The following is a 20,855-nucleotide window of genomic DNA, read 5'->3' as shown; positions in this document are numbered from 1 at the left end:
TCATGGTATGGGGCTGGTTTTCAAGGGGGAATTTCAATGCCGCACATCAGAAGTGGTAGAGGCTAATACAGTAATAAAACATAAACATGCATCTCTGTAAAGCTACCTTGGAAGACAAGACCACGGACTGAGGCTTTGCACCAGATAAATTGGCAGACCAGATTGACCAAACGGGTCTGCTGTCGGCTTCTATTTTTGTTAAAGCCTACGGTTGACGCTTATGATCTCTACTGCTTTAATCGACTTTATTTACATTTTTATTTCTGAATCTAATATTTTTGTGTTTGTGCCAATACAGAGCTCAGCAAGCACATATTGCCAGAAAAATATCAAACTATACAACATAGACCCATGCAGTGGCTAGATAAGTTCTTGCTGGTGTGTTTAGTTTCGTAAAAGTTACATCTTAAGCGGGGGTTATTTTTACTTCTAATAATAAGATCCGTTTAAATTGAAGCAGAATTATTTCATTGTGCCCTGATTGACCTTTAGAATGCAGACATTTTTACCGGACATCTTCCTCCTAAAACTACTATTTTCCCTTTCAGAGCAATAACACCATTGAACTGAGCACAACTATTGTACGTGCAAGCCCCACGCCTTCAGAAATGCAAACGAATCCAAGTTATTTATCATGGGAACAGAAAAAATGTCAGATATCAAGTACTAGCCCGTTAAAAACGAAGAATCCCTCCTTGGTGAATAACGTTGGGGTTACAAAGGATGCATTTTTAAAACGGCACGATAAAAGAGAACTCGATGACACCGTGCTACGTTTCAAAGAAAAAATGAGCGCTGCCGCTTCTAGTGGTGATGCGGTCGGCTCTTTCCAAGGAGCGCCTGTCCATCTAGACACGGCGTTTCCACACACGAAGTTTACAGCAACATCAGGTCAAGTTCTTGCTTCAGGTAACGTTATTCCACCAAGTGGCCTGGATAAGTACCCGCTAATCCAAAACATGAACCTTAACGGCCAGTTTATGTCTGGTTTCACGTCTGCCTTGCCTGGCACTGACCCGCAAATATTCCCACCATCTCTTCCGACGCTTCTCACCGGGCAACCTCTGTCAACGACACCGTTTGCACAACACTACCTCGGTAGCATGCCATCTATTGGGAATACATCTGCACAGACATACCCGGTTGGAAGCTCTGCACTTTGTTCAGGACATCCTAGTTGTCCTATGCCAACGCAGAACGCCGTCCCTGGAGTTCCACTGAGCACAAACGCTGGATTATTGGCTTCTCTACAAGTGAATAATCACATGTCTGCCAAACAAGACATCGTTACAGCAAATGATTATGGTGGGAAATATTTTGGTGCAGCTGGACTTCAACAGTGGAGTACAAGAACACAGCCTGGATTTGGTAAGATCTTCTTGTGCCGGGCGGTTTGTTTTTTGTATTTGAGCATTTACGCAAGTTTTCTTTTTTACCAGTGGTTGGGACTCTTCAGCCACAAAATATGCTCCTTCTCTGTTAGATCTGTATTTCGTAATCTAGTTAATAGTGTGTTCCTTTCTGTGTTTGAGTCCCTGAAATGTTCACCATAAATGTTTAAACTCTAGGTCAAGTTCTGGTGCCTGAAGAGCTCACATTTGCCAGCGCGTGCTGTGTTGGCATTGCTTCGCAGGCGTCCCTAAACGTTTTCAATCCAAATGATAGATGGATGCAGGTTAATCTTGGAATACTCAGTATTGCTGTGAATGGTGAAAAAGTAAGTACATAAACAGAATACCAAGTGAGATCTAATTTAATGAATGTACTGTCACTTTCTAATTGGATTACTACATTAGCTAAGCTCGGTTGTACACATGGCAAGAAGCTATGCCTAAGGTTCTAGTTTAATTTACTGATTTTTTTTTTTTATGCCGTTTTGTATGCATATGTTTGGGTTTTTTTGCGTTTTTGTATTTTTTGCTTTGCTCACATTATAAGAGATGTTATCTGTATGTGAACGTGTTCCTTATTTGTGTTTTAGGTTGACGTTGCCGCTTACCAGTGTTTGGTTTTCAAGAATAAAACAATAATTGCTCCACGAACAGCAGAAGAAATACAATTTCTCTTCTTACCGCAACGATCTGGCCTCTTCCAGTGTGTGGTCGGTGTTTTTTCTTGGCCGGTGTCTGCGGATACAGAAACAATAATGAGAGCAGAAGCCGCTCCTACCAAAGTTCTTCTCACTGCGGTTTCAGAATATCCGGCAATAGAGGTGACGTGTACATTTTCTCCATCTGACTCCAACGTGCTTACCTATGCCTGCTTTAGAACTGGTAGTGTGCTTGCCCAATAGGACATGGTCCGTCTGTTTCTTTTTTTCTCCTATAGATTTCACTAATGTGTACCAGTACTCTTCTGTTTCAATTAGAGAATTTGACAAAGTAATGTACATGCCATCTCATACTGAAATGGCATGTGCACACCCTTTTCTGGAATGAACCTAGAAACGTTAATGCTTATAATTTGCAGTTTTATTTAAATACCTATTTTTTTTTTTTTTTTAGGGCATTTATCAGCAAGGGCCAGAAAGTTTTAAGGCTACATTCCTTATGAATGCCCGACCCCCGATGAGCTGCTGCTGCTGCAGGGAGTGCTTTGCTGGCCATGTATAACTTATGTTTAATCAGTCAAGGTCTTCTCGCCCATTGAATTGTGCATTATACATGCCAGCTCAGTGGAGGAACTTGGCAATATTGGCCCTTTATAATGAATTGCAAATAGGGAAGTTAACGCTCCCATTAGTGAATAGATCCCTCTGTTAGGGAAATGTACTATAATGCTGCTTGTATACAGTGATGTATTGCAATAGCTTGTAAACTCAATGAAATACATCTAATCTATTCTGTCATCTCAACAGGTGGATACAGGGAAGATAGAAGGTTTGGATTTTGGCGATCTCTCGACAGGCTGTTGGAAAGCTCTTCCTCTTAAACTAATAAATAGGACTCACGCTACGGTGCCAATTCGGCTTATTATTAGTGCTGTAAGTACAGAGTGTGGGGGGTTTTTTTCTTCAATAATAATTTCTCATGCATCTGCTTTGAAAGAAAAATCCCTGTCATTTTTTCTCCAAATGGTTTGTTAGCGTCTGATCTTAATGACAAAACAGGTTTTAGAATAGCCTTTGTGTTTGTAAAACAGCTTTTTTTTTTGTAGGACCTCGAAGCTCTATATCCTTCTAATTAAAGAAAAATGCACTGCTTTGACTGTTTTACCATGAAATTACTATTTGTGAAAATGATGTTCTTTGCTTTTTGAAATCTAATAACAAAACTAACGGACAGACGGCTTCCTGTAAATACAATGTGGAAAAAGTTATGTCCGTTTAAGTCAAAGATGTCCCTGTTTTAGTGTTTTTTTGTTTTCTTTTGACTATTTAAATTCCTTTTCTTCTGGAAAATAGAATGCAACAGCCTGGCGTTGCTTCACTTTTTCTAAAGACCCGACAAATCTCGCGAGTGAATACCCCTTACATGGTGACATATCCAAGTTATCATCGCCCTCTGTGATAAGCCATGTGATGCATGCTACATATGATGGACAGGTAAGAGCTGTGTGTTTTTTCCTTACATGAGAGTGAATTACCTTTTCACAGAATTCATATATTTGCCCTCTTCCTGATTTTTGTTTCTATTTTTTGTTGTCACATTTAAATGTTTAAGATCATCCAATTCATTTTAAAATTACAGACTATGTGAGTGAACACTAAAAATGCAGCTTTTAATTTCTCATTCATTGAAGATATACAGCTAATCCAACCCTTACATCAGCCATGTGAATATGTATTTGCCCCCCTAAATGGCAACCAAAAATCTGCTATAACTGGCAATGAGTCTCTTACGTTGGTGTGGAAGAATTTTAGCCCCGTCTTCTAAACAGAACTTTTCTCTTTTTGTGTAATGTTTTTATTGAGGCAAAGTTGTGCGCCATCACCATAGCACATAGTCCAGGGTAACTATGTCAAATATAATACAATACTATCTCACAAAACGGGAGGTCAGACCTGTTTTAATGCAGCCACATTGGAGGGTTTTCAAGCATAAACACATCTGTACATTTTAATTATTTTCCAAGGAAGCCTCACACGAGACCTTTAGAGGAACAGACATAATTGTAAATATATCTGTATAGTCACCAGCGTTTTTGATAACAGAAGGTTGAGTTTTTCAATTTTTTTTTATATTTAGTTGTATTAAATTCTATGGGTATTTTTATAGAAGGAGGTTTTGTTTTGTCTATCTACTAATGAAATATTAAAATGAATGAAGTTTCTTTGTTTCAGGAGCCAGAATCTATTGTTGTTTGGATTGTGTTTCACGCTCCACAATCTTACAACACTTCAGGTACTGATTACAGCTATATTTAAGTTGCTAGTGATATTTTTGGCCACATTATTCATATCGTTAATTGGATCAGGGGACTTTTTATTTTCCTTTTCAATATCTTTGTAATTTCTCCCCTTTCTCTCTGTGTAACCCACTAAGAGGGGTGTAGTATAAATATGGGTTTCAGTTCTAGAATATCTCTATAAAATCACTAAAAGCAGACCTGATTGTGCGAAAACTAACATGGCAGAGTGTATCAAGAAGTAGAATGTTTTCTCTGTTCCCTATCGCAGGCTCTTTAGGAGCAGCAGAGGAGTTTCTGGCAAGGGTTGACGTGGAAGTGGATAGTCCTGGTCCTGCATGTGTATTAAAAAGTGTCCCGCTGCATGCGAGAGCCGGGTGTGCTAGGATACATGCCCCTAAGGATCTGCAGGTACGTGGATCTATGAGGTTAATATGTATGTACGTTTAGTTTTGTATAGAGGTATTGCCTCAATTTGTCTAATCTTCTGCTTTCATTCTTATTTCTGCTTCTGCACGTCATTAGATCTTTAACCAAAATGTAAGAAGATTAAAGGGAGCCCTAGCATTCTTGGAGAATAGGTCTTCTGAATTCAGACCAACGTCTCTAAGGCAATTGTTCAAAAATACACCACGATAAAGTCCACAGAGCTTGCAGAACATTATACGTTAAATAGGGTCTTTTGAGTTCCAAGGCAATCTCCTTTGAGACTTTCTGTACGACAGCTCCTTGGAAGTCATTATTTCCCCAAACCACCTCCGTGTTTAGTTCAGACAGTGGTTTGGTGGAGCGCCAGAGCCTAAACTGACCCTTTTCAGACTGACGTGTATTAAAAACTATTTTCTCTAGTTGTCGAGGGACATCTTCAATATGGTATGATGTGGCATTTGAACCTTGTGTGCTAACTTCAGTAGCATAGCATGGGACAACTTGGGACCCAAACACATAGTTGAAATTTTACAAGTAATTGTGTTGCATAAACGCGTAACAAATTGTCTTCCGTGTCTTATTTTTCAGACCGTTTATTTACTGTCTCACGTGGGTTCGTCTGCAAAACAGCTGCTGCCGCTAAAAAATGCAGGGAATATTGCTGTCCATTTGAAGTTAAAGGTAACTTTATCTCCCATTCTCCTTGTTCACGTCTGTATTATCCTTTACATATTTAAGTTTGTCTGTAATCTGTGTAGAGTTGTGTAAATGTCCTATTTGACATACTCCTTAAACATCGATGTATAAAAGACAAAGCAGAAACTACATCATACAGGTTTTATTTTTATTTTCCTTAGTCGTCTAATCCAGACTGCAGTTTTACCGTAGAACCTGAAGATTTGTTCCTTGTGCCAGGAGAAGAGCAAATGGTTACGGTGAAATTTTCTCCCAACTATTCTAAACCTCAGAAAAGGTATCCATTGTTTTGTATTTTGGAAGGTATCCTGTTAAATATTTAACGTCATGGCGTATTTACACATCCTGCTAGCCAGTCACTGATGGCTTTAAAACAAGTTGCTGTACAAGAAGTGAATGATTATTTTTTTTCCCCTCTTCCTCTTAAGCCTTCTGAAAATCATTGTGCAGCCATCGGGCCCCCAGTATGAGGTTTCATTGGTGGGGGAAACAGAGACTACAGTGAGCAGGAACTCTATAAACCCAGCTTTGGTGAATGCTCCAGATGTTCCTCCAATTCTTTCCAACAAGCAGTTTGTATCTTGGGGTGGCGTTACTCTTGGAAGAGCAGTGTAAGTAATGGGCTGGATCAACCAGCATAACCTCACCACCCAAAGGTGAAATTTGTGCCAATTGCCTGTTGTGCCCATATGACGGGGAGTAAAGATGGTCAGACCAAGCATGAGTTATCATAGCGTGACGTAAAGTGCTGTCCTGCAGTACATTCGCTCTATATAGTCACACGAAGGAATCCATTATTTGTGTCCACAAATAGCAGCGTGTATAACGTAATATATCACACTGAGGAAAATGATTTTTCCTGTTATTTCTGTATAAGCCATTGTATAAACAGAAAATAAAATGAATAAGTCATGCCGGTGCCTCGCATATCTGTATACATGATCTTGTGCTCATCTAAAGTGGGCATTAAATAGTGAAAAAGATCACAAATGTGGCTTATTTCACAACCGCTATCAATTATACTCCTAGTTACAGATATACAAGGCATAAATCCTTGTGCTATGAGTAGTAAATCACTTGATTACATCCCCGACTGGTGTTACATGTTAATGTAGCTGTATATTTGCTAATGAAATAGTAACTAAGATTACCCGTGTGTCTTATGATCCTTGGATGTCATGTGCGATTTGCTGTCTTTGAAAAGGTTTGGATTGTATTCTTTGTATAATGTTGAAGCTCTTATCATACTGGTCATAATTTCACACCTGCCATCGGGCAACTGTAGCTGCACAAAAACTGCCATTTTCCCTAAAACTTCTGTTTTTCTTTCTCTTTTCCCTTCTAATCACCAGTCAGCAGAAGCTAATACTCAGGAATACTTCTCCATCTTCAAGCCAGCATTTGCGCCTTTTAATCAGAGGCCAGGATCAAGACTGCTTTCAGGTTTGTTTCCCGCTGCCTTTTGTGTTTACGTGCATGAGACATCTCATGACAGTATTTTTGTGTTTACTAGAAATGACAGTTTCATATATATGGGAGTTTTTTCCTTTAGTTGCAGACCGTCTTCGGACCAGAGGAACGTCTGACCGGTAATAGAGAACTTACGATCCGTGCGAAAGAGGATGCTACTATCCACCTGATGTTTACGCCGACTCGTGTTGGTTGTATGTTGGCAAAGCTAGAAATTAAACAATCTGGAATTAAAACCTCTCTCCCAGGTGTCAAATTCACTGTGAGTGCGTGGCGGAAAGACGTCTGTTTAATATTTCTATTTTTAAGTTTGTGCTTATGTTTTGGTTTTTTTGCTAGTTTGTCAATCGCAAGTCGCTATCCAGCTGAATTTATTCTGATGTATTGTGTTCCTGGCTGATGTATACTATTATAAATGTTATGCGAGTCTCTAAAATAGGTTTGAACTTTGCTGCTTGTACAGTCAATGCAACAAATATACAACATGTTTTAGAGGCTATACACCAGATCTTGGTGGTCCTTATTTCCATCATAGGTAACCAGCCCTGGAATATGTATTCGTGTTCAGGCCAATGTTCCTGCCTTGTCCAAAATAGTGTTACACTAGCAAACCAGGCAGGACATTTAGGCTTCTCTACAATTTCCTTTTTACCGTGTTTCCCCGATAGTAAGACACCCCCGATAGTAAGACGTATCGGGAGTTTCAGAGGGGTCAGCTAATATAAGCCGTACCCCGAAAGTAAGACATATGTCTTACTTTCGGGGAAACACGGGGGATTTGCCTACGGCCTACGGCCGCATTAACGCAGGGCATAAGGGGCGCCTGCCCCTTAGGCCCGCCGCACCTGCGACCGGGTCCGCCACTCTAAGGGGCCGGGAAGTCCCCACCAAGGCCGGCCTTACGTGTCTGCGGCCGCACAGGATTTAAATTAAAACATCGGGGTTTTTTTTTTAACTTTATTTAACATCCTCCATGTTAAATAAAGTTAAAAAAAACTTTATTTAACATGGAGGATGTTAAATAAAGTTTTTTTAACTTTATTTAACATGGAGGATGTTAAATAAAGTTGAAAAAAACCCCCGATGTTTTTATTTAAACCCTGTGCGGCCGCAGACCCCTAAGGCCGGCCCCTTAGAGCAGGGCCGACCTTTGGGGTGTGCGACCGCACAGGGCGCCACACTCCAGGGGGTGCCAACCTGCGGCACCCGGCACCCCTCCAGAGACGGACAGTAATGTCCGCCGCTGGAGGAGCAGGCTCGCAAGGGAGCGGTATCGGAGGTCTTTAACAGACCTCCGGCTCCCTTGAGTGATTTTAAGCCGGGTTCAACCCGGCTTAAAATCACTCAAGGGAGCCGGAGGTCTGTTAATGACCTCCGATACCGCTCCCTTGTGATCTGCGCGGCAACAGCTGTTGTGCGCCGGGGTTTCTTGTCAGATCCCGGCGCACAACACTGAAGCCGCGCCCACCGCTGTCCGTGCCCTCTGACCCGGAAGGAGACAAGAACTGGCGAAGAGGAGGAAAAGAAGCTGAAAGAAGAAAGGAAAGGTAGGAAAGCATTAAATTCGAAAATTTTTTCCCAATATAAGACATACCCCGAAAGTAAGACATAGTGGGGCTTTTAGGGATAAAAAGAAAGTAAGACGCTGTCTTACTTTCGGGGAAACACGGTAGCACCAAATATATGAGAGACTTTAAAAAAGGTTAATTTGGCGCACATTTATCTATCTTTTTGTTTTTATTTTAAATACGTTATAGATACCGCTTTCTGGCTACGGTGGCACAAGTAATGTCATTCTTGAAGATGTCAAAAAGCTATCTGACAGCTACATAGTAGCCCTAAAAGGTGTTTCTCCTGGAAGAGCGAGCAAAGTGCGCTTTTGTGTAAGAAACACCGGTTCGCGCGCTGCGTACGTGAAAGCCGTGTGTTTTGCAGACTTTCAGACGAATGCTGTTATGGATCCCAAAGTGTTTAGTGTGAATCCAGAGAAGTTCGTGCTGAAGGAGAGGTCGCATGAGGTGGGTCTGCCTGATTTTACGTTGTTTCCATTTGCCATGCCACATCAGCCATCTAAATTTATATTAGAAATTGGTGTCATTAAAAGCAATAATATAACTGTAAATCCCTTCCTTGGAATTTATGACGTTTTGCCTTATATTTTTTAGTTTGTTACAATATCCTGCAATGCAACCATGAGAGAGCAAGCACTGTGTCAGAGCGGCACTTCGCTCATATCTACAGTATGCTTTTTCAGCGGTGATGAGATAGCGAGGCAACAGTTCCGCAGGTATGGCCAAACCCGTGCGGGACAAGAGCAATGTGTGTAATGGAATATATATAATGTTCTTCATCCCAACTCATATGTGGATTGTATATAGTTTTACTTAAAACCGTACTTTGCTTTGAAAGTTGACACTATGTATGTCCTGTGTAGTTTGTCCTCTGGAGCATAGCTTTGTAGCCTTTTTTGACAAGGTTGCGTGTGGCTTACCCTTTTTTCTGTGTCCAGCTTTAGATATTGCATTAAAAGCCGTGTTTGAGTATTGCAGTCTGTATTAATAAACTGTGCGAGCTCTGATTTACTAGGCATGGGTTTGTGTTCTAACTTGGTGTTTAGCTTTTAATCTTTTTTTTTTTTTTTTTTTTTTTTTTTTCCCCCGATGACATTTTTAGAGCATTGCTACATAAGCCCGAAACGGTCGGCAAAGTCATTTCAGAAAATCCATTATTGAAGAACACAAGATTTGATGAAGAGTTTCCTGGAGAACACCTAGTGTCTGAAGGTAACATTTCTAGCATTAGCATTTAATTAAAGTTAAATGTATGTTAATCTTCAAAAGGTCAAATTGGCCCTTCAGCCTTTTTTTTCTATTTGAGAGGCCTTTTGCAGTAATATCTGGACTGTTTGTTTCAGTGATCTTGTCTTGCATCAAAACTTTTAAGACGTTTACTTAGAAATCATGTTAGATTGAAACCATTTCTCTTTATTAAATCACTATGTAGCATGTTAGAAAATAAAAGTATGCTAACCTATTTTAAATGCCTACGGGTAACTTTGCTCTTCAATTGTAGTGTACGATTTGCCCCAAAGACCAAATGATGTTCAACTGTTCTATGGAAATATGAATAAAACCATACTGTCGGTCGTTGGAAGTGGGTTTGATAGAAATTCTGGTGAAGATCCGGTCCAGTCGTCTGTCAGAGCGAATGTAAACGGGTAAGGAGGAGAAGGCTTTGCTTTAAGGAAACATCTGCTCTGAAGCCCTAAAGAGTCTTGCTTGACCCAAAGCTATGGTTTGGATTTTTTCAGCATGGTGGGCAGTACAGAAAAACCAGGAAACGCCTCTCTGGACGTGCTGCCAGTAAAAGGGCCCCAGGGACCTCATTTGGTGGCCAGTGCACAGAGACCTGGCCAGGATTCTCCTGTGTCTGAGCCAACCTGGAGCGTGCAGCCAGAGTCCCTCGTGCTGTCTGCACCGTCCATTAGTACGTATCAGTTTGTCATGTACTTGGTTACCGCTTCCGTTTATCACTACCCCTGAGTTCTTGCAACAGCATCATCTGCTACCTTGCAGTGTCCAAATTACCCTCCTAAATAAATGCTCTTTTTTAGTAGCCAAATATCCCAGTTTTACCCATTTTAAGAGTAAGTATTTGGAACTGGCTTGTGTGTTTCTTGTGCAAAGTAATATTTTTTCCATATTTTTTTAAACTAGGTGGTATGGCAGGAACAGGTCATATAAAGCTGGTGAACAACTCTGTGAGACAGTTACAGTACGAGTTGTCATGGCCAGCTCATTGTTTGACTATAACACCCCATCATGGAACCATTGAACCCATGTACGTATGTGTTTGTCTGTATGTATATGTGTGTGTGTATATATATAAATATATATATATATATTTGTATATGTTATAATATGCATGTTTTTTTCCACTTTTTCTTTATTTTAGGCATCACATAGTCATCCTTGTCAGTCCCAACCCTTCCCTTGCAACAAAGCAGAACATGATTCCATGGAATGGTCAGATTTATGTGCACTGTGACAATGGACAGAAGGTACTTTCCCATTCTGTAACAAATGAAAGTGCATTTAACCCCTTAAGGACCAGGCTGTGTTTTACCTTTTGTACCACTGGGACCGAGGCTGTTTTAATACTTTTGCGGTGTTCGTGTTTAGATGTAATTTTCTCTTCACTCATTTAGTGAACCCACACAAATTATATGTTGTTTTTTTCAGGACAAGAAGGGCTTTCTTCAGATACCATTGTTTTAATCATATTATCTAATTTCCCATAAAAAAAGTAATAAAATATGATGAAAAATGTAAAAAAAACCCACATTTTCTGACTTTTACCCCAAAAATCTTTTACTCATCCAAAAAAGCTAATGAAAAACCCTACTAAATATATTCTACTATTTGTCCTGAGTTTAGAAATACCCAATGTTTTTATGTTTTTTTGCTTTTTTCTGCACGTTATGGAGCATTAAGTACAGGTAGCGTTTTGCTATTTCAAAACCATTTTTTCCAAATCTGGTAATTCTTCCCCCCATGTGCCATTTCGGGTATCTTTGAAGCCGGCCAATGCAATTTACCCCATCAAATCATATATTTTTGAAAACTAGACACCCCAAGGTATTTCAAATGCTAGTATTTTAACCCTTTCCATGCATGAGATTCTACCACCAGCCTTTGCCACACTTTGTGTTAGTATTTTTTTGGTATTTTTTTTTTACACAAATTGTACTTTGGGTATACATTTATAGCTCCAGGTATACGTCACTATCAAACAACACCCTAATATGTGTTCAATAACATCTCTCGAGTACAGTGATACCACCCATGCATGGGTTTGACTGCTGTTTGGGGTTAAAAGGCCACATTTGGGAAGTGCGCTTTTTTTCCCCTATTTTGGTCAGTCTGTGCCTATGCCCTATCTTTGAGCCTGGCCACTACAATTTACCTCATAAAACCATATATTTTTGAAAACTAGACACCCCAAGGTACTTAAAATGGTAGTATTTAACCCTTTCCATGCATCAGATTCTACCACCAGCCTTTGCCACACTTTGTGGTAGTATTATTTTTTTTTTTTTTTCACACAAATTGTATTTTGGGTATAAATTTATAGCTCCAGGTATACGTCACTATCAAACACCCTAATATGTGTTCAGGAACATCTCCCGAGTTCAGTCATACCCCACATGTATGGGTTTGTCTGGTGTTTGAGGTTAAAATGCCACATTTTGGAAGTGCGCTTTTTTTTCCCCCCATTTCGGTCAGTCTGTGCCTATGCCCTATCTTTGAGCCCGGCCACTCCAATTTACCCCATCAAACCATTCATTTTTTTAAATTAGACACCCCTTGGGTATTTGAAATGCTTTTATTTAAATTTTTCCACGTCAGGATTTTTGGGAAGATACAGCGCTAATTTTAGCACTTGCTCATAATAATAAACTTTATTTTTTAATTTTATTTATTTTACTCCTTTTGGACTTTTTTTTTACATTTTGCTGGAACTGGATAGTTCCTCTAAAGCATAATAATTTTTAAATGTTACCATTTTTTTTTAAGCTTTTTCTTTTTTTCTTTTTTTTATTTTTATTTTTTTATTTTTTTTTTAAATATTTTACTAATCACAGTGATTAGAAAGCTGGCCTCCATTGACTTGTATGGTTGAATGCAGTACCTGTATTCAACCAGCAAGTGGAGCCAGAGTTCTCTAGAAGGTCAGGAGACCGTCTAGCGAACTTTTTCAACTTTATTATTTTTTTTCCCGGGCCGCCGCCATCTTGCGGATGGTGAAGACTGCGTGCAGCTGCGGCTGTGACCGCTCTCCGGAGCGGTCACAGTCCATCAAGAGGTAAGTGTTTGGTGTCGCTGGATGCCTCCTGATCGAGGCATTCCAGCGACACCATTGAAGTTTAGGAGGTGATCGTTGATCGCCTCCTAAACGCTTTTAAAACGGGCGTCCGCCGCCATACAATGTATGGCGGCTGTTGACGCCCCGGGGAGGGGCCAGACATGGCCCATCATGCCGATCTCGGTGTTGCTGAATGCCTCGACATCGAGGCATTACAGCAACACCGTTTAAGCTTAGAAAGTGATCATTGATCACTTTCTAAGCTTGTTTAAGTCTGATGACGTGTCAGGCACGTCATAGGTCGTTAAGTCACCGTTTTGCATGACGTGCCTGACCCGGCAATGGACGTTAAGGGGTTAATATATACATTAAGTCGCTTTTGATACAGTACATAGCGAGCCAGGATTAAAAAATATTGTCTGTTAGAGATGGGACATGGTAGGGGTTATGTTAAGTCATTGTGGAATAATCAGCTGTAACAAGTGGCTATGGTAAGCTTTAAACTTTGCACCTGAATGACATTTTTTATTGATAAACTTGTGTGTTTACATACAGTAAGGCTCCCTTTGTATAAATGTTATGATTTGACAATTTAATATCTGTTTAGATGCATGTAGCAAATAATGCCAGTTCCGAGAGACCAGTGTTTCTAGATTTGGATACAAGACAAACACAATGTCATTTTCTTTCTTTGTTTAGTTTGTTAAAGTGCGGATAAGCGGGGATAGTCATTTGGAAAAGCCTGCTCTTAGCCCTGTAACAAAACCCCTTCCTATCCTTGCACCTCATCCGGAAACACCTGTCCATATGGCAAAACCACTGCCAAAGTCGTCCTCGACAAAGGTAGAAATTAAAAACCGCACGCTTGTGTTCCATAAAACACCGTCAGGAGGAAGTTCAGGTAAGTTTCCATCACCGTTTTGGCTGACAATCCATGTAGTTTGCAGTTTAATAAAGTGTGTGTGTATGTATATCTTAGGGCCACTACTAGCATGTTTATCCAGCAGGGCCGAGCTGGCCCTGTTTTATAATTTAATCATTGCACTTTACGTTTTAAATGGCTAACCAAGCTCTTCCTGCAGCAGCTCACGGAGTTTGACTCCTCATAATGTGAGCTGAAGCTGCAAATGTCTTGCATACTCTGCCTTTTGTGACTATAAACCCCCTTGGTCTTGGTATTTCTTTAATTTTGCCCGTATCTGTTATGTTGACATGCCAAACGATTTTATTTTTGTTTCTGTGTTTTTAGAGACGTTTTTGGATGTTGAGAATCCAGGAGAGGAAGATGTTAAATGGCTTTTAACCTCTTTTGCGCCTCCGTATGTAAAGGTAAATCCTATAATTAATGAGAAACTCCTATAAGGAACACAACATATTTTAGTAATCTTCACTAAGAGCTATTTCAACAAAGAAATGGTTAAATATAATATTGGTACGTTAGTCTATTCTGCAGAAAAATGCTAGTTCTATGCTTTAGGATATAGAACAGTTAAGCGTACCCTACACAAAGAGCTAGGCTTTATCTATGCTATTATTAAATGTATTATATATAGTGTGTGTGTGTGTAATATTGCCAGGTTCCTGACTGATGTCTTGTTAATTTTCAGAGAGTTGATCACAGCGGGGATGTATATCGTGTTACTTATGCTGCTTTCAGGTGTTCACGTGTATCCGGTGTGCTTGCGGCTCATGATAAATTAAAGGTAATAGAAATATGGTACATTTTAATAGTGAAAAAAACTGGCTTGGAAACCTGTATATTACTGCTAAGATGGAAAGAGAAGCACTAACATTCAAGGCTTTTTTTTTTTTTTCTCAGGTAGCCATTTCATTTTTTCCTCGCGACAGAGGGGATTATACCCAGTACTGGGACCTTGAATGTCACCCAATCTCAGAACCACATTTGAAGCACAAAGTGAGATTCCAACTGTGTGGCGAAGTAAGTTCTATTACTTGTGAAGTCTTTAACCCCTTAATGACAATTGCCGGTCCTGGCACGGCACGGAAAAGCATGTGCTTTACGACAATTGACGTGCCAGGACCGGCACGTCTTTAAACGGGTGCAGAAAGCGATCTACTATCGCTTTCTGCACCCAAAAAGCGTTGCTGAATGCCTCGACCTCGAGGCATTCAGCAACGCCGCGATCGGCACGAAGGGGCCATCTCTGGCCCCTCCACGGGGCGTCAACATCCGCCATACTTTGTATGGCGGCGGACGCCCGTTTTAAAAGCGTTTAGGAGGCGATCGACGATCGCCTCCTAAACTTAAATGGTGTCGCTGGAATGCCTCGATCAGGAGGCATCCAGCGACACCAAACACTAACCTTTTGATGGGCTGTGACCGCTCCGGAGAGCGGTCACAGCCGCAGCTGCCGGCAATCTTCGCCATCAAGGAAGATGGCCGCCGTCCTGTAACAGGAACCACAAATTTTAAAAGTTCGCTAGATAGTCCAGACCATCTAGAGAACTTTGGCTCCACTTGCAGGTTGAATACAGGTACTGCATTCACCATGCAAGTCAATGGAGCCCAGCTTTCTAATCACAGTGTGATTAGTAAAAATAAATTAAAAAATAAAATAAAATTAATAATAATTAGAAAAAAATAGTAAAAAAACAGTAAAATGTAAAAATCATTTCCCACTGATGTCACTATCAGGGGAACCTCCAAGTTGAAAAAAAAATGTTACATTTTTTTAAAAAAAAAATAAAAAAAATATATATATATATAAAAAATATATTTTTGTGAGCAAGTCCTAAAATTAGCATATTAGCTTAAAACAATTCTCGCATGGAAAGAGTTAAAATACTGGCATATTAAATGCCCGTGGGGTGTCTACTTTTAAAAAATGTATGATTTGATGGGGTAAATTGAATGGGCCAGGTTCAACAACGTCCCAATTAACACGGGGGGAAGGATGGCCACACATCTAATTTCCAATTAGAAAAATGCACACGTACCAAATGTGGCCTTTTAGTTCCCCCAAAAAATGACACACCCATGCATGTGGGGTATCACTGCACTCAGGAGATGTTGCTGAACACATTATGGGGTGTCGTGTGACAGCGGCATATACCAGGAGCTGTAAATTCATACATAAAGTAGGTGTGTGTGGGAAAAATACACACACAAAAATATTACTGCAAACTTTGAAAAAATGCTGGTGGTAAAATATGTGCATGCAAAGAGTTAAAATACCAGCATTTAAAATACCCTGTGGTGTCTAGTTTTGAAAAATATATGGTTTTGTTGGGCACACTGAAATGGCCTGGCTCAAAGATGTACCAAATAGGGCATGGGCAGTGGATCCCAAATGCCAAAGTTCAACATTGAAAAAAGCGCATGCCCCAAATGTGGCCCTTTTGCCCCAAAACAGCCAGGCAAAATCATTCATGTGAGGTATCGCTGTACTCAGGAGATGTTGCTGAACACATATTGGGGTGTTTTGTGATAGTGACATATACGAGAACATTTTAATTCATACCTGAATTAAAATGTGTGTGGAAAACCAAATGCAAAAAAATGACTACCACAAAGTTTGACAAAGACTGGTGGTAGATATGGTGCATGGAAAGAGTTAAAATACTAGCATTTGAAATACCCTGGGGTGTCTAGTTTTCAAAAATATATGGGTTTATTGGGCACACTGAAATGGCCCGGCTCAAAGATGTACCAAATAGGGCATGGGCAGTGGATCCCCAAATGCCAAAGTTCAACATTGAAAAATGCGCATGCCCCAAATGTGGCCCTTTTGCCCCCAAACAGCCAGGCAAAATCATTCATGTGGGGTATCGCTGCGCTCAGGAGATGTTGCTGAACACATATTGGGGTGTTTTGTGATAGTGACATAAACTAGAACATTTTAATTCATACCTGAAGTAAAATGTGTATGACAAAACAAATGCAAAAAAATGACTACCATAAAGTTTGACAAAGACTGGTGGTAGATATGGTGCATGGAAAGAGTTAAAATACTAGCATTTGGAATACCCTGGGCTGTCTAGTTTTCAAAAATATATGACTTGATGGGGTAAATTGCATTGGCCGGGTTCAAAGATACCCGAAATGGCACATGGGGGGAAGAATTACCAGATTTGGAAAAAATGGCTTTGAAATAGCAAAACGCTACCTGTACTTATTGCCCCATAATGGGTAGAAAAAAGCAAAAAAACATAAAAACATTGGGTATTTCTAAACTCAGGACAAATAGTAGAATCTATTTAGCAGGTTTTTTCATTACCTTTTATAGATGAGTAAAAGATTTTTCAACTAAAAGTTAGAAACAGTCATTTTTTTCTAAATTTTTCACCATATTTTATAATTTTTTTAATAGTAAATAATATGATACAATCAAAACAATGTCATCTAAAGAAAGCCCTTCTTGTCCTGAAAAAAACAATATCTAATGTGTGTGGGTTCAGTAAACGGGAAAGAAGAAAATTACAGCTAAACACAAGCAGCGCAGAAATGTTAAAAAGGCCATTGTCACAAAGGGTACAAAAAGTAAAATCAGCCTTTGTCTCGAAGGGGTTAAGTAGATTGTGGCTGAATTGCAAGCTTCATCTTGTCGAATTAACACCTTCTGGAAAGCCAATTGGGTTCTTGCATTAAACTTTTAGGTGGGCCTTTCAGCCTGATATAACACTCCAAATTCTGCTGCCAGCATCTTCTCCAAAAAGCCCAGTACTTGACACGATACCCCTTTCTGAAAAAACTACTGCCTTCCACTCATACTCTCGAAGCGTTCAGCTACGTCTTGTGAACATAATGTCTCGTTTCTTCTTGATTCTGGGACAAAATACAGCACGCAGGTGTCTGCTCATATATACCCTGATTTTGTATCGGTACCTTCTCCCATACAGTTAAAGATCACTCTGTTATATCCCGTTGAATATTTGATCTGGCAATTACATGTTTGTTCAGATCAACTTGTCTCGCCAGTGATAGGCTAGGTCTGTCTAAACTGGACTTGGACTATCTTCGCAACTTGCTCCAGGCTTTAAGCTTATAAAAAAAACTTTTGCAATAGAATCCACAGGTGGGGTTTGACACTACTTCCAACAGATCCGAGATTTAAACCTTGCCTTTAAATATTTATTTTATATAGTGCCATCAAATTCTGTAGCGCTGTACAATGGGCAGACAGGACATAATAAGTAGTATATAACATAACAACAATCTGACTCGCAGAAACAGGTGAGGAGGGCCCTGCTCAAACAGGCTTACAATCTGTTAGTAGTTTTTTTTTGTTTTGTTTTTTTTAATACTAATTACTGTCACCAAAATGGTTTACTATTCTGTTTCCTCCTATTGAATACTGTTTAATTAAAATATTTCTTCTCAGGGCGTCAACGAGGAAGTTGCCCCAGGGGCAAGTTTAGGAGAGTCACAAGTAAGGGCTGATGAGACGGTGAAGCCTAGGAGAAGATCTGGCTCTGAGGCATCCACTTTGAGGCCTGTGTATGTATCATACTTTATTTTTAACGTGTTGTTTTCAAGTGTCCAGCTAGTTATTGAAGCTTGGTGGGGGACCTTTATGACGGTAGTTTAATACAATTTCTAAAACCATAAGCAAATAATGTTGGCAGAGGTTACGGGAAGTCCATGAACGGTAGGAGAATCCTGCAGATGTGAGACATGGAAAGTGTTGATGCTCAATGTAGTAACGCTGTCTATATAGTATTGGAGCCCTGTGCATCCGCTACTAACCATCTTATATTGATTGAGTCGTATACTTTCCCTTAAATCAATGCCTTTTTGTCTTCTTAGGCAAGATGACAGGGTCCGTGGAGTGTATGCGCCTGAAGAATTGTATACGTTTCCTTCGACAGCAGTTGGCACCTCAAGCACCTTGAAAGTGAACTTGCAAAATAACTCATTCTCTGCCTATATGGTAATAACTGCATATAGCATTAACAAACGCAAAATGACTCCGAGTGTGAGAGGGATGTTTGTAATGTAGGCTTGTGTTTGAGATCTTGCTGTAAGCTTCATACTTTACATTGAGCACAATATGTATTTTGTTAAATACTAATCACTTAATACAAGGGTGATTTTAATAACACGGGTTATGATTACCGGGCTCCTAAACTTCAAATGCCGTCTACATTTCTTTAATGCAAATGTCCATTTATCCAATCATTTACCCATTTATCATATTATTTTCACACCTGATATGGGTCAAAATAAAACTGTTCTTAGTGAAAATTGTACGCTACGTTTGACTGCCATTTGCAGGCTGTTTGGGACGGCAAACCTGACTGCATCGTGTGTACGCAAATGGCCAAAGACGTTTAGGAGACCTGGCATAATATAGTTTTTCTGGAGAATGTTATATGCATGATATCTCACCAAGTAACTTGCATGTGTGTGTTAAAGCATTTTGTGTTGACTTGCAGCTGAAATTTGTTAGCCCAGGCGAACCTTTTCATATGAAGTATTCCAAATACTCCTTAAGGTGAGTGTGTATAAGGTCTGTTAGATGGTTTACGTGACTTTCATAGGCAATATTGTAAGTTCTTACATGGTAGGCCATATTTCCCATACCGATAAGTCGCCGTTGCCACCAACGGATGAATTCCAGACTGTAGAGGTTGGGTTGTTGGTGACACCATATTCTTAGTTGTCTAATTCCTTAATTTATGCTGTCATTTGGAGGTGTTAGTGAATGCTTCATCGGCATGTGAGTTCTCTGCTCCTCTTACGGCACTAAAGGGAACTTTTATGTACATATTAGATCCGTTCAAGAGTACACAATGGCCGTTTTCATATAAATGGGACTACTGTGCTAATATGGATACAATGCATATGATCATACACTGCATTCAGTCATGCAATGATTTGGAGCATCTATCTATCTATCCCGGTTTTTTTGTTTTTACATCTTATGGTCTCTTGAAAACTAACATTGGCTACTGTTCTTTAATTTTATTTATATATAGAGCTCACCATTATATCAACCTCCCGGTGAAATTCAAGCCAAGCTCCGCCGGCAATTTCGAGGACCGCCTGGTCGTACAGACAGACACCGGAAGTATCTGTATTCAACTTGTTGGTGAAGCGGTGTCCAAATGATCTTTCCTGTTCATCCCGTTGTAGCTCTTCTTCCACACTGCTGTCATGTAAAATATGTATATGAAACTGTCAAAACAAGTGAATATTTATATTTAACACTACATATGAACAAAGTACATGCTCACAGCAGTCAAACTGAGGTTATATTGAACATGCTTGTAATTTATTACATGGGGCAGCAGTGTGTGTGTGGGGGGTTCCTTTGATTAAAAATGACTCCTTATTTTGGACACATGCTTTCCTTTACCTTCCCACTTTTTGACACGTTGACTAACGACATAGGTGTGAAAACTGACCAACTTTACCAAAATTGTCATTTTCTTGGGTTAATTTCACTTTTAAACCCTTTGCCTGTTTTCGTGACGGTTGTTTAAGTGTAAAACTAACAACGTTTGAATGAACTTTTACTGTACTCCTTTTCATGTAGCTTGGTTATTTATTGTGTGTGTTTGTCCCCGGAAAGAGCCGGAAGTTTCCATAGCATCTCTCCTTGGTATGTTTTTCTGTTGGTCTATTGATTTGTCAGTTGTGTGGACTGTAAATATGTGTTCATTATTAAAGCAGTAGTCCAAAGACTACCTTAAACGTGCCTTTCACTAATGCAACTTTACATTTCAGAAATTGTGTGGATCACAATATTTCAGTATTTGTAGTAGGATCTTCTAACACGATCTACTCGGAAGGCTGGTTTTATGAGCTTTTTCCTGTCTGTAAATGCTAAATATTTTTTTATGAAAATAAAGTATTGAATTGACTGCTTTTGTTGGAGCCTTCTTTGTACTTTTAGGTAGCTTAATTTCTTAATTAATTATGATGGCAACTATGGGCTCAGATTGGTGACTGTCAAAGACTGTCTGCAATCCAGCTAGCATTTGAGTGTCTCATTGCTCAGTGACTTACCTGACAGCTCCCTCCTCATATCACTAGTGTCGGGTAACTATATGTACAAACACATACATTTTTTTTCCTCTACTTT

General features: G+C 39.7%; 1 protein-coding gene across 1 annotated transcript in view; it reads left to right on the top strand.

Annotated features, from left to right (window-relative positions):
- Positions 1–19,879, top strand: part of LOC149289639 (centrosomal protein of 192 kDa-like) — a 52,426-nt gene extending 32,547 nt beyond the window's left edge. Inside the window, 27 exon segments of the mRNA XM_089490436.1 lie at positions 549–1,368; positions 1,569–1,717; positions 1,982–2,212; positions 2,858–2,983; positions 3,404–3,544; positions 4,283–4,343; positions 4,619–4,758; positions 5,365–5,457; positions 5,634–5,749; positions 5,901–6,083; positions 6,825–6,915; positions 7,025–7,204; positions 8,700–8,960; positions 9,108–9,229; positions 9,616–9,725; positions 10,015–10,159; positions 10,253–10,428; positions 10,659–10,796; positions 10,908–11,002; positions 13,507–13,708; positions 14,057–14,136; positions 14,415–14,510; positions 14,627–14,746; positions 18,150–18,265; positions 18,575–18,698; positions 19,204–19,262; positions 19,747–19,879. Coding sequence (XP_089346562.1) covers positions 549–1,368; positions 1,569–1,717; positions 1,982–2,212; positions 2,858–2,983; positions 3,404–3,544; positions 4,283–4,343; positions 4,619–4,758; positions 5,365–5,457; positions 5,634–5,749; positions 5,901–6,083; positions 6,825–6,915; positions 7,025–7,204; positions 8,700–8,960; positions 9,108–9,229; positions 9,616–9,725; positions 10,015–10,159; positions 10,253–10,428; positions 10,659–10,796; positions 10,908–11,002; positions 13,507–13,708; positions 14,057–14,136; positions 14,415–14,510; positions 14,627–14,746; positions 18,150–18,265; positions 18,575–18,698; positions 19,204–19,262; positions 19,747–19,879 — 4,308 coding nt within the window.
- The last annotated feature ends 976 nt before the right edge of the window (positions 19,880–20,855 follow it).

This window comes from Sceloporus occidentalis, unplaced genomic scaffold (assembly GCF_023333645.1).
Source record: "Sceloporus occidentalis isolate IW3139 unplaced genomic scaffold, rSceOcc1.0.p SCAF_44, whole genome shotgun sequence".
NCBI classification, from domain to species: Eukaryota; Metazoa; Chordata; class Lepidosauria; order Squamata; family Phrynosomatidae; genus Sceloporus; species Sceloporus occidentalis.
The sequence above is the reverse complement of the archived record's forward strand: the minus strand, read 5'-3'. Positions and strand labels throughout refer to the sequence as shown.